This window comes from Moschus berezovskii, chromosome 15 (genome assembly GCF_049115385.1).
Source record: "Moschus berezovskii isolate FMDL1 chromosome 15, NW_MosBer_1.0, whole genome shotgun sequence".
NCBI lineage: Eukaryota > Metazoa > Chordata > Mammalia > Artiodactyla > Moschidae > Moschus > Moschus berezovskii.
Genome location: NC_142474.1, coordinates 51,636,158 through 51,650,518, shown reverse-complemented (window position 1 = coordinate 51,650,518; position 14,361 = coordinate 51,636,158). Strand labels below are relative to the sequence as shown.

The following is a 14,361-nucleotide window of genomic DNA, read 5'->3' as shown; positions in this document are numbered from 1 at the left end:
GCACAGATGGGCGTACACCGAGTATTAAGACCAACACACATGTCAGTGCTATGCAGCCTCAGTGCCGTGCGGCTGATGACAGGATTTTTACCAAACATATTTAAAGTGCTGTTTCACCGGCCATTGAAATTCAGAGCCTGTTTGCTTATTACAATGCCACCTGCAACAAGGAAACAGTCCAGCTTAGCAAAGCTGACAGGGAGCTCATCATTTGGGTGCTCAGTCTAGCCAACGGGTGCTCACATAGCATGGTCGTCCACAGTGCCCAGTGAACAGTCTTCTCGAAGAACCCAGTGCTGTCTGACCAGGTCTGCGTTAACTAGAGGAAGTCTGACCTCCCTGCCCAGGAAAAGGCAATGCCAGAATGGGTGCTCGCTATTTCCCAAACTGATGACATAACAGATGACCGTTTCAAAAAGCTCCAGGTGCACAGCCTCAACCAAGAAGATACCTGGGATATAGCTGCAATTTCAGTTTTTTATGCCATGTCCAATCACCTTGCTCATTTTGTCAGTCTTGTTCCCAACAAAGAGTTCTATTGGATGGGCTGAACCAATGATGTAAAAACACCAGGAATGAACCTGCTGCTCACAAAATATAAAGACCTGAACAGAAAGATCAATGTTTACATTTCTAACACATTACATCACAGGACACCACTTGGGAAGTAATTTTTTTAAATAGTGAATCAATGGATAGGAAAGAAAGCAAATAAATTTGTCCGCTGCCTGCTTGATGAGATAGATCCTAAGGAACACTTGACATCTGGGTCTAGGGAAACCTTTTACGTTTTTACTTTTGTCATGATCTGAAAGGAATATCAGGAGCAAAGGAGTTCGGACGACGCTTAAGGCATTTTTGATGAACTGACTGGCATCTGTGACTTTCAGCAACAACTGAACGTTTTTTAGCTTTTAAAAAATAGAGCTACATAGAAACTGGTCTATACAGACTGTGGGTTGAAATAAATTCCTTGTTAACACTATGGTATTGAAAGGCTCTGAGGACTTCCCTGGTGGCACAGTGGATAGGAATCCTCTACCAATCCAGGGGACACAGGTTCAATCCTTGGTCCAGGAAGACTCCATGTACCACAGGGAGACTAAGCCCATGGCCACAACTACTGAAGCCTGTGCACCTGGAGCCTGTGCCCCACAACAAGAGAAGCCACCACAATGAGAAGCCCGCACACCACAACTAGACAGTAGCCCTCACTCACCACAACTAGAGAAAAGCCCACACAGCAAAGAAAACCCAACACAGCCAAAAATAATTTTTTAATTGTTTAAAAAAAAAAGGGGGGGGTAAAGGCGCTGAAAGGCAGTGGGTAAATAAAAGCAGGCACAAAGTTATTCTTTCTTTACTGCCTTCTCCATTTAACCTCCAGTGATTTTTACTTTTTCACTGAAAGGTCTTAAAATCATGGTCATCTCAATAGAATTTTAGTCCTTGTGTAGTTTCTTCTTACTTTAGGTTTTACTAAAAATTATTTCAAACAAGAGAGCACTCACATTTTAAGTACAAGTGTAAGAAAAAAGCCATAATCTGACACACTACTAAATGACTTGTTCTATGTGTTACAAACACCACTGCCTTAAGTTTGTGGCCATCTTAAACTTTTCAGGAATCATTTTCATTTATTTAACTGACAGAGATACATGCAAATCCACAGAATGTTTCTGTTTCTACTTGACTTCAGTTCAGTTCAGTAGTTCAATTGTGTCCGACTCTTTGCAACACCATGGACTGCAGCACACCAGGCCTCCCTGTTCATCACCAACTCCCGGAGTTTACCCAAACTCACGTCCATTCAGTCAGTGATGCCATCCAACCATCTCATCCTCTGTCGTCCCCTTCTCTGGTCATCCCCTTCTCTTCCCGCCTTCAATCTTTCCCAGCATCAGGGTATTTTCCAATGAGTCACTTCTTCACATCAGGTGTCCAAAGTACTGGAGTTTCAGCTTCAACATCAGTCCTTCCGATGAATATTCAGGATTGATTTCCTTTAGGATGGACTGGCTGGATCTCCTTGCAGTCTAAGGGACTCTTAAGAGTCTTCTCAAATGCCACAGTTTCAAAGCATCAATTCTCCAGTGCTCAGTTTTCTTCAGATTCCAACTCTCACATCCATATATGACTATGGAAAAACCGAAGTTTTGACTAGAAGGACCTCTGTTGGCAAAGTAATGTCTTTGCTTTTTAATATGCTGTCTAGGTTGGTCACAACTTTTCTTCCAAGGAGTAAGCGTCTTTTAATTTCATGGCTGCAGTCAACATCTGTGGTGATTTTGGAGCCAAAAAAATAAAGCTTGTCACTGCTTCCAGTCTCCCCACCTATTTGCCATGAAGAGATGGGACCAGATGCCATGACCTTAGTTTTCTGAATGTTGAGCTTTAAGCCAACTTTTTCACTCTCCTCTTTCACTTTCATCAAGAGGCTTTTGAGTTCCTCTTCACTTTCTGCCATAAGGGTGGTGTCATCTGCATATCTGAGGTTATTGATATTTCTCCCGGCAATCTTGATTCCAGCTTGTGCTTCATCCAGCCCAGCGTTCCTCATGATGTACTCTGCATATAAGTTAAATAAGCAGGGTGACAATATACAGCCTTGACGTACTCCTTTTCCTATTTGGAACCAGTCTGTTGTTCCATGGCCAGTTCTAACTGTTGCTTCCTGACCTGCATACAGGTTTCTCAAGAGGCAGGTCAGGCGGTCTGGTATTCCCATCTCTTTCAGAATTTTCCACAGTTTGTTGTGATCCACACAGTCAAAGGATTTGACATAGTCAATAAAGCAGAAATAGATATTTTTCTGGAACTCTCTTGCTTTTTCGATGATCCAACGGATGTTGGCAACTTGATCTCCGGTTCCTATGCCTTTTCTAAATCCACCTTGAACATCTGCAAGTTCACAGTTCACGTACTGTTGAAGCCTGCCTTGGACAATTTTGAGCATGACTTTACTAGCATGTGAGATGAGTACAATTGTACGGTAGTTTGAACATTCTTTGGCATTGCCTTTCTTTGGGATTGGAATGAAGACTGACCTTTTCCAGTCCTGTGGCCACTGCTGAGTTTTCCAAATTTGCTGGCATATTGAATGCAACACTTTCACAGCATCATCTTTTAGGATTTGAAAGAGCTCAACTGGAATTCCATCACTAGCTTTGTTCGTAGTGATGCTTCCTAAGGCCCACCTGACTCTGCATGCCAGGATGTCCGGCTCTAGGTGGGTGATCACACCATCATGATTATCTGAGTTATGAAGATCTTTTTTGTATAGTTCTTCTGTGTATTCTTGCCAGCTCGTCTTAATATTTTCTGCTTCTGTTAGGTCCATGCCATTTCTGTCCTTTATTGTGCCCATCTATGAATGAAATGTTCCCTTGGTATCTCTAACTTTCTTGAAGAAATCTCCTTTCCCATTCTATTGTTTTCCTCTATTTCTTTGCACTGATCACAGAGGAAGGCTTTCTTATCTCTCCTTGCTATTCTTTGGAAGTTTGCATTCATATTGTTATATCTTTCCTTTTCTCCATCTTATATTGGAAATAACAATAACAGTAATGATAATATGATAATAATGCTGCCACCTAACCAGTAGATTGTAACAAATCATATCAGTTACTGTATATGAAAGTACATCATAAACTGGATAAGGCAAAACAAATTGTTATATCACTGCAATTGATAACCATCTGACCAAAATCTGCTAATAGTAAACCATCTGAATCTCACTCACAGTCACACGTGGAACACTAATATGTACAGCAAATGCATACATTATTTAAAGATTAATATGCTGAGATGGAAAGCAATCATTACTATTAAAACTGTTTTAAAGCTATTAAAACACTGTTGGGCAAAGGAAGAGAGAAAACGTAGTTGAAAATCTCAGCTTTTTCTTGCTACTAAAGGTAGATTAAAAAAATATACAAATACACTGCAAAAAAATGTTAACAGAAACAGAACAAATCCTTAGATTTCAAATAATTCACAGAAGGATATTTCTATGTCACTAAATATTTGTTTTTACAAACACTTACCTGTAAAAATAAGTAGTTGGGCAGTACATTATCAAATGAAGGGCTGAGATACACTGGCTCTGTCATTCTTACGCCAACACCTCTGAAAAATTGAAATCTAATATTACTCAGTGTAAATTAAACAGGCTATACAAATGTCATCGCCAACTCAACGGACATGGGTTTGAGCAAGCTCCAGGAGATGGTGAAGGACATGGAAACCCAGCGTGCTGCAGTCCATGGGGTCGTAAAGAGTCAGACATGACTGAGAGACTGAACAACACAAACTCCACTTCTAGGAATACACTCAACTGATATGTTAAATATAAGATGTTCCTCCTTTTAAAACCTTTTTCTATTCAACACAAGATACTTGGAGTATTCCTGTGGATTACTTCTGGATTTTTACCCACAATAGAGAAGGCCACTAGGAGAACTAAAAAGGATAAAGACACATTAGGTACCACTGCATTCAGAGATGTGAATAGACTAAAATGCAAAGACCCTCTGAGTTTTTATACACTTATGCATTCTCACCTTTGGTAACAGATCTATGACCACTGTTATTACCATTTCAATTCAATAAACATTTTGTGAAAGCTTCATTTTGCCAGCCACTATGCTCAGTATTTGTATGAAAAATAAAAATCTATGTAAGAATCAGGCTGGGGGTAAGCCATTACAAACATGCCTCCCTGCTTCTCTCTCAGCTCTTTAGAGAGTACTGCCCAGTGCTGACACAATCCATGGGCTGAGCTTTACCACCTCTGTCCCTACTGTGAGTGGCAGTGGAACTGACCACAGAAGGAATGGCCAGGAACCAGGACAGCACAAAGCGAAGTGATCCACCAAAACAGATATTGCAGTCAGAAAGACTCAACAGTCTCCAGAGCACAAAGTATACTGTTTGAGAAAAGACAAGCATGGCCAGGTCCACAGGCCACACCTGAGGGAGAGAGAAAAAGGGGGACTCGACTTGCTGTTCCAAGGATTAGAGAGCACAGAAAGAAGCACAGTCTGATCATAAAGGCAAAGACAAGAATCAGGACATGGGGCTTCTCTGGTGGCTCAGTGGTAAAGAATCTACCTGCCAATGCAGGGGACCCAGGTTCAATCCCTGATCCGGAAAGATCCTGCATGCCATGGGACAACTAAGCCCATGAGCCACAGCTACTGAGCTTGTGCTCGAGAGCCCGGGAGCTGCAACTACTGAGCCCACAAGCCACAACTACTAAGCCCTCGTGCCCTAGAGCCCGTGCTCCACTACAAGAGAAGACACTGCAATGAGAAGCCTGCATATTGCAACTAGAGAGCAGCCCATGCTCGCCGCAACTAGAGAAAAGCCGATCCAGCAAAAACAAAGAGCCAACACAGACAAAAATAAATGAAAAATTAAAAAAGAATCAGGATTTGAATGAGTTCAAGGATATAAGCAGAGAAGAGAGTCCAGGTGGGGAGAACAAGACCAGAGCCTACAGACACAGCACGTAGACGAGCTCAGAGCTTATGAACTGGTCTGGGCAGAGAAGCACCTACACAGACGGTGTGGACCCTACTTGCTGTAGGCAGGTGGGCTAATTCTACTCACAACACTTCTGACAACAAATGTGTGGGGTTCTTTCTCACACCCACCAACTCTCCATCTCTCTGGACACCAACTGGATAACCTACAATTCAGTTCCCTTCTGACAGACTGCGCAGGGTCATCGTCAGAATCCACAGGTTCAGTCCAACAAGACTGGACCCGTGCCAGGTGCCAACTGCACTTCCCATGCTGCCTCCTGGCTGTGAACGTGGAGGTTCCCAAGACTCTCTCCTCGGCTTCGACAGTTCACCAGAAGGACTCACAGAACTCGGGAGAACAGTTTATTTATGATTACCAGTTGATTATAAAGGACATAATCAAACAAAAGGGATGCAGGGAAAGTTATGGGAGTGGTCACAGAGGCACCACCCTCTCAGCACCTGGATGTATTCACCAATCTGGAAACTGTCCAAGCCCTGTCGTTCACTGGTTTTTAGGGAGATTTCATTACACTGTTGTTGTTGTGTAGTAGCTCAGTTGGCCCAACTCTTCTGCAGCTCCAAATACTGCAGCCCGCCAGGCTCCTCCCAGGCAAGAAAACTGGAGTGAGTTGCCCTTTCCCTCTCCAGGGGATCTTCCCAACCCAGGGATCGAACCCATGTTTCCTGCATTGGCAGGTGATTCTTTACCACCAAGCGACTTGGAAAGCCCAGTTTCATTACATACACTAGACCAATTAAATCACTGGTGCTTAGTTCAATCTCCAGTCCCTTTTTCTTCCCCAGAGACACACCAAAGGCACTGTAAGTGCCAACCTTCTAATCACACACTTAGCTGCTTTAGCAAGCAGACCCCATTCTGTATGGGGATACAGCTGTCTGGAGGGGATACAAAAACACTCTTATCACTCATGAGATTCCATAGGTTTTAGGAGCAAGTTATCAGGAACCTGGGACAAAGATCAAATTTTTTATGTACTACTATTTTTTTGGTAACCATCAGTGACACGTGAACAACTAGCCAATCTGATCACACAGACCACAGCCTTCTTTCTCTAACTCAATGTAACTGAGCCATGCCATGTGGGGCCACCCAAGACAGACGTACCATGGTGGAGAGGTGTGACAGAATGTGGTCCACTGGAGAAGGGACTGGCAAACCACTTCAGTATTCTTGCCTCAGAACCCCATGAACAGTATGAAAAGGCAAAATGATAGGATACTGAATAAGGAACTCCCCAGGTTGGTAGGTGCCCAGTATGCTACTGGAGATCAGTGGAGAAATAACTCCACAAAGAATAAAGGGATGGAGCCAAAGTAAAAACACCACCCAGTTGTGGATGTGACTGGTGATAGAAGCAAGGTCCGACGCTGTAAAGAGCAATATTGCATAGGAACCTGGAATGTTAGGTCCATGAATCAAGGCAAATTGGAAGTGGTCAAACAGGAGATGACAAGAGTGAACATCAACATTCTAGGAATCAGTGAATTAAAATGGACTGGAATGGGTGAATTTAACTCAGATGACCATTATATCTACTACTGCGGACAGGAATCCCTTAGAAGAAATGGAGTAGCCATCATGGTCAAAAAAAGAGTCCGAAATTCAGTACTTGGACACAATCTCAAAAACGACAGAATGATCTCTGTTTGTTTCCAAGGCAAACCATTCAATATCACGGTAATCCAAGTCTATGCCCCGGCCAGTAACGGTGAAGAAGCCGAAGTTGAACGGTTCTATGAAGACCTATAAGACCTTCTACAGCTAACACCCAAAAAAGATGTCTTTTTCATTATAGGGGACTGGAATGCAAAAGTAGGAATTCAAGAAACACCTAGAGTAACTGGCAAATTTGGCCTTGGAATACAGAATGAAGCAGGGCAAAGGCTAATAGAGTTCTGCCAAGAGAACGCACTAGTCATAGCAAACACCCTCTTCCAACAACACAAGAGAAGACTCTACACATGGACATCACCAGATGGTCAACACGGAAATCAGATTGATTATATTCTTTGCAGCCAAAGAGGGAGAAGCTCTATACGGTCAGCAAAAACAAGACCGTAAGAGGACTGTGGCTCAGATCTTGAACTCCTTATTGCCAAATTCAGACTTCAGTTGAAGAAAGTGGGAAAAACCACTAGACCATTCAGGTATGACCTAAATCAAATCCCTTATGACTATACAGTGGAAGTGAGAAATAGATTTAAGGGACTAGATCTGATAGACAGAGTGCCTGATGAACTATGGACGGAGGTTCGTGACATTGTACAGAAGACAGGAATCAAGACCATCCCCAAGAAAAATGCAAAAAAGCAAAATGGCTGTCTGAGGAGGCCTTACAAATAGCTGTAAAAAGAAGGGAAGTGAAAAGCAAGGGAGAAAAGGAATGATATTCCCATTTGAATGCAGAGTTCCGAAGAATAGCAAGGAGAGATAAGAAAGCCTTCCTCAGAAATCAATGCAAAGAAATAGAGAAAAACAATAGAATTGGAAAGACTAGAGATCTCTTCAAGAAAATGAGAGATACCATGGGAACATTTCATGCAAAGATGGGCACAATAAAGGACAGAAATGTATGGACTTAACAGAAGCAGAAGATACTAAGAAGAGGTGGCAAGAAGGCAAGAATACACAGAAGAACTATACAAAAAAGATCTTCACGACCCAGATAAACACGAAGGTGTGATCACTCACACTCACCTAGAGCCCGACATCCTGGAATGTGAAGTCAGGTGGGCCTTAGGAAGCATTACTACGAACAAAGCTAGTAGAGGTGATAGAATTCCAGTTGAGCTATTTCAAACCCTAAAAGATGATGCTGTACAAGTGTTGCACTCAACATGTCAGCAAATTTGGAAAACTCACCAGTGGTCACAGGATTGGAAAAGGTCAGTTTTCATTCCAATCCCAAAGAAAAGCAATGCCAAAGAATGCTCAAACTACCGCACAATTGCACTCATCTCACACACTAGTAAAGTCATGCTCAAAATTCTCCAAGCCAGGCTTCAGCAATACATGAACCGTGAACTTCCAGACGTTCAAGCTGGTTTTAGAAAAAGCAGAGGCATCAGAGCGGAGAAGGCAATGGCAAGCCACTCCAGTACTATTGCCTAGAAAATCCCATGGATGGAGGAGCCTGGTGGGCTGCAGTCCATGGGGTCGCTAGGGGTCGGACACGACTGAGCAACTTCACTTTCACTTTTCACTTTCCACTTTCACACATTGGAGAAGGAAATGGCAACCCACTCCAGTGTTCTTGCCTGGAGAATCCCAGGGACGGGGGAGCCTGGTGGGCTTCCGTCTATGGGGTCACACAGAGTCGGACACAACTGAAGTGACTTAGCAGCAGCAGCAGCAGAGGCACCAGAGACCAAATTGCCAACAACTGCTAGATCACTGAAAAAGCAAGACAGAGTTCCAGAAAAACAGCTATTTCTGCTTTATTGACTATGCCAAAGTCTTTGACTGTGTGGATCACAATAAACTGTGGAACATTCTGAAAGAGATGGGAAGAGATGGGACCACCTGACCTGACTCTTGAGAAACCTGTATGCAGGTCAGGAAGCAACAGCTAGAACTGGACATGAACAACAGATTGGTTCCAAATAGGGAAAGGAGTGTGTCAAGGCTGTATATTGTCACCCTGCTTATTTAACTTACATGCAGAGTACATCATGAGAAATGCTGGGCTGGAGGAAGCACAAGCTGGGATCAAGATTGCTGGAAGAAATAGCAATAACCTCAGATATGCAGATGACACCACCCTTATGGCAGAAAGTGAAGAGGAACTAAAAAGCCTCTTGAAAAAAGTAAAAGAGGAGAGTGAAAAAGTTGGCTTAAAGTTCAACATTCAGAAAACTAAGATCATGGCATCTGGGACCATCACTTCATGGCAAATAGATGGGGAAACAGTGGAAACAGTGGCTGACTTTATTTTTCTGGGCTCCAAAATCACTGTTCATGGTGATTGCAGCCATGAAATTAAAAGATGCATGTTCCTTGGAAGGAAAGTTATGACCAACCTAGACAGCATATTAAAAAGCAGAGACATTACTTTGCCAACAAAGGTCCATCTCGTCAAGGCTATGGTTTTTCCAGTAATCATGTATGGATGTGAGAGTTGGACTATAAAGAAAGCTGAGCACAGAATTGATGCTTTTTTTGAATGTGGTGCTGGAGAAGACTCTTGAGAGTCCCTTGGACTGCAAGGAGATCCAACCAGTCCATCCTAAAGGAGATCAGTCCTGGGTGTTCATTGGTATGACTGATGTTGAAGCTGAAACTCCAATACTTTGGCCACCTGATGTGGAGAGCTGACTCTATTGAAAAGACCCTGATGCTAGGAAAGATTGGGGGCTGGAGGAGAAGGGGACAACAGAGAATGAGATGGCTGGATGGCATCACCGACACAAAGGACATGGGTTTGGGTGGACTCCAGGAGTTGGTGATGGACAGGGAGGCCTGGTGTGCTACGGTTCATGGGGTCGCAAAGAGTCGGACACGATTGAGCAACTGAACTGAATGGAGTGGCACTTAGTTCCAGGATCTTAGTTCCCAGACCAGGGATCAAACCCATGCCTCTGCAATGGAAGCATGGAGTCCAAACCACTGGAATGCCAGCTAATTCCCTATGTATTTCTTATTATGCCACAGCAAAGTAAGTTTATGCTGCCCTGTAAGAATGACATAATCTCAGTAGATATTTATGACTGTCACTGTGCTGGGTCTGATGACAAAGGTTAACTCCTTTTCTTCTGTGCCTTTTACCCTCACGATCTGTTTAACACTCAGTTTCTCTAAATCTGCACCTTCACTCAGAGTTAAGACTCTTGTCCTTGCTCCAATCAGGATTAAATCAAACCACTTTTAAATTAAATGGTTCCTTCCCCTTAGCAGAAAATACAAAAACCTGAAACGTCACTGCCTCATATTCAAAAGTCAGTTCTTCGTTGAGACAACTGGGCACTTACCTGGATCAACACCTTGCCCCAACCCCCAGAGTCTAGACCCGTACTGCATACTCTGAATGATCACTCCTCGGTAAGTCAAATGACTCTGACCTGTAGGACTCCAGTCCTCTGGAAAATACTGAAACTAACATACACTTGCCATCCTAACTCAGGTCCCACCTATACTTCAGAATCTGGTTGCCCTTTGACTATCTCCTCCTGCCTACACCTACCAGCAAAAAAGTATCCATCTGTACAGTATTTAATTGAAAATAACATGACAATAAATTTAGCCAGTTACTGCTCATGTATGAGTTTACTCTTTCCCTTTAAAACTATTTCTGTACAATGTATCTCCATATAATAATGCAAACTATAAGACCTCACAGAATAAACAGTCTGTTGGTATATCAATCTGAGCCTATGGATGATTCGACTCAACTGGCATTCAAGAAACCAATGGGCACAAATTCACTAACTTAATATTCAAATATACTATTAGTGAAGTCGGTTCTAAAGTTTAAAAAGAATATAAGCAGTATATAAATGCAGCATTTCTTTGTTGTTGAAGCATGCTTTTTTTCACGCAGGCAGACAAAGAAATCCTAACAGCCTAACAGAAAGCTGAGTTTAAAAATCAACAGCTTCTTGACTTCCTGACAAGACAATGGAAGAGAAGGACCTGAGCTCACCTCCTCTCACAAAAACACCAAAATCACAAGTGAATACTGAACAACCATCAACAAACAAGAACCAGAACCCACCAATAAAGATGTTCAACTCCCAAAGACAAAGAAGAGGCCACAACAAGATTGCAGAAGGGATGCATTCATAATGTAATCAAACCCTATACCCGCCAGGTGGATGACCCAGAAATTGGAAAATAATAGTATCACAGAGGTTCTCCCACAGGAGTGAGAGTTCTGAGCCCAAGTCAGGCTCCTCAGTCTGGGGGTCTGGCATCAGGGGGATGAGGCCCCAGAGCATTTGGCTTTGAAGGCCAGCAGGGCTTGATCCCAGGAATGTCACAGGACTAGGGGAAACAAATGCCATTCTCAGAGGACACACAGGTCTCATGTGCCCTGGGACCCAGTTGAAAAAGGAGTGACTTCATAGGAGCCTGGGCCAGACCTACCTGCTGGTCTTGGAGGGTCTCCTGGGGAGGCGAGGGGCACCTGGAGCTCACCGTGAGGACAAGGACACTGGTGGCAGGGGTGCTGGGGAGTATTCGCTGGCACCAAGGCCCAGTCCCACCCAATATATCCCTTAGGATCTAGTGTTGGGAAGCCTCAGTCCAAACCAAAAGGGCAAAAACACAGTCCCACTCATCACCACACTTCAAAGTCTTCCTGAACTCATACCCCTTGAAAAGCCCTGCCCACCAGAGGGACAAGACCCAGTTCCACCCAGCAGTGGGCAGGCACCAGTCCCTACCACCAGGAAGTCTGCACAAGCCCCTTGGACCAGCCACACCCACCTAGGGGAAGATACCAGAAGAAAGAGGAGATACAATCTTGCAGCCTATGAAACAGGAAACAGAAAGTTAGATAAAATGAGACAGCAGACAAACACGTTCCAGATGAAGGAATGAGATAAAACACTAGGAAAACAACTAAGTGAAGAGGAGACAGAAAAAGAATTCATAGAAATGACAGTAAAGATGATCCAAGATCTGAAGAAAGAATGGAGGCACGGAGCAAAAAGATACAAGAAGCGTTTAATGAACACCTGGATGATTTAAGCAACAAACAGCGCTGGAAATACAATAACTGAAATGAAAAATACACGAGAAGGAATCAAGAGCACAATAAACGAGGAAGAAGAACAGATAAACGAGCCGGAAGACAGGACGCTGGAAAGCACTGCTGTGCAACCGAATACAGAAAAAGGAATGAAAAGAAACGTGGGCAGTCTAGAGACCTCTAGGACAACATTAAAAAGCACCAACATTCACATTACCGGGGCCTCAGAAAGAAAAGAGAGAAAGGGCCTGAGAAAATATGTGAAGAGATAAAAACTGAAAATTCCCTAACATGGTAAACAGTCACCTAAGTCCAGGAAGCACACAGTCCCACACTGGATAAATCCAAGGAGGAAAAGCCAAGATGTGTATTAATCAAACTGACAAAAACTAAAAACAAAGAAAACACTAAAATCAACCAGGGAAGAGCAACAAATAAAAGATAAAGGTTTTCCCATAAGATTGGCAGATTATTCAGCACAAACTCTGCAGGCCAGAGGGCTTCTGCACAATACGTTGAAAGCAATGAAAGGAAAATCTTACTACAATACTCGACTCAGCAAGGCTCTCATTCAGATTCGACAGAGAAATCAAAAGCTTCACAGACAAGCAAAAGCTAAGAGAATTCAAACCAGCTTTACAACAAATGCCAAAGGAACTTCTCTGGAGGGAAAAGACAAGGCCACCGTAGAAAAAAAAGAAAATTATGAATGGGAAAGCTCACCAGTAAAGGCAAATATACAGTAAAGGTAGGAAATAATCCATACACAAATATGATGTCAAAACCAGCAACTGTGAGAAGAGTAAAATACAGGATATTGACAATCCACTGGAAATTAGGAGACCAGCAACTTAAAACAATCTTGTAAGTATATATAAACTGCTGTATCGAAACCTCATGGGAACCACAAACCAAAAATAATCTATGGAAGATACACACACACACACAAAAGAAAAAGCAATCAAAACATATGCTAAAGACCTGGTCATCAAATCACAACAGAGGATACTCGGGGCTGGTGTGCGGGGATGACCCAGAGGGAGGATAAAGGGAGGAGGGAGGTGAGAGGGGGGTTCAGGATGGGGAACTCATGTACACCTGGGGCGAATTCATGTCAATGTAGGGCAAAACCAACCAATATAATATTGTAAAATTAAAAAATATATAAATTAAAAAAAAAAGAAGAGAACAAAAGAAGAAGGGAAGAAAGAAGACCTACAAAAACAAATCCAAAACAATTAGCAGAATGGAAATAAAACTATATACACATCAATCATTCTCTTAAATGTAACTGGATTAAACATTCCAACCAAAAGACAGAGAGTGGGTGAATGCATTCAAAAACAAAATTCATATATGTGCAGTCTACAAGAGAACCACTTCAGACTTAGGGACTCATATAGACTGAAAGTGAGGGGATGGGAAAAAAAGTATTCCACAAAAATGGAAATCAAAAGAAAGCTGGAGCAGCAACACTAACATCAGACAAAATAGACTTCAAAATAAAATTACAACAAACAAGGACATTACATAATAATCAAGAGATCAATCCAAGAAGATGTAACAATTGTAAATATACATGCATCCAACATAGGAGCACCTCAACATTTAAGGCAAATGCTAACAGTCATAAAAGAAGAAACCGACAATAACACAACAATACTGGTAGACTTTAACACAGATTTCATCAATAGATAGATCATCCACACAGAAAATAAGAAAAAACAGGCTTTAATTGACACATTAGACCAGATGGACTTATTTATGTTCATAGCAGATTCTACCTGAAACTAGCAGAACACACATTCAAGTGCACATGAACATTCTCCAAGATACATCACATCTCGGGCCACAAATCAAGCCTGGGAAAATGTAAGAAAATTCAAATCATATCAAGCATCTTTTCCAATCCCAATACCATGAAATTAGAAATAAGTTACAAGAAACAAAATTGTAAAAAAAAAAACACAAACACATGGTAGCTAAACAATATGCTACTAAACCACCAGTGGATCACTAAAGAATCAGAGAAAATCATAAAGATCAGAGCAGAAATACATGAAATGGAAATGAAGAAAACAACAGAAAAGATCAATGAAACTAAAAGATAAACTTACGTT

General features: G+C 42.3%; 1 protein-coding gene across 1 annotated transcript in view; it reads right to left on the bottom strand.

Moving 5' to 3' along the window:
* Nucleotides 1-14,361, bottom strand: part of NSUN6 (NOP2/Sun RNA methyltransferase 6) — an 80,408-nt gene that overhangs the window by 28,450 nt on the left and 37,597 nt on the right. Inside the window, exon 6 of the mRNA XM_055429580.2 lies at nt 4,047-4,128. Within this exon, the coding sequence (XP_055285555.2) occupies nt 4,047-4,128 (82 nt within the window). The remainder of the gene's footprint in view (nt 1-4,046; nt 4,129-14,361) is intronic.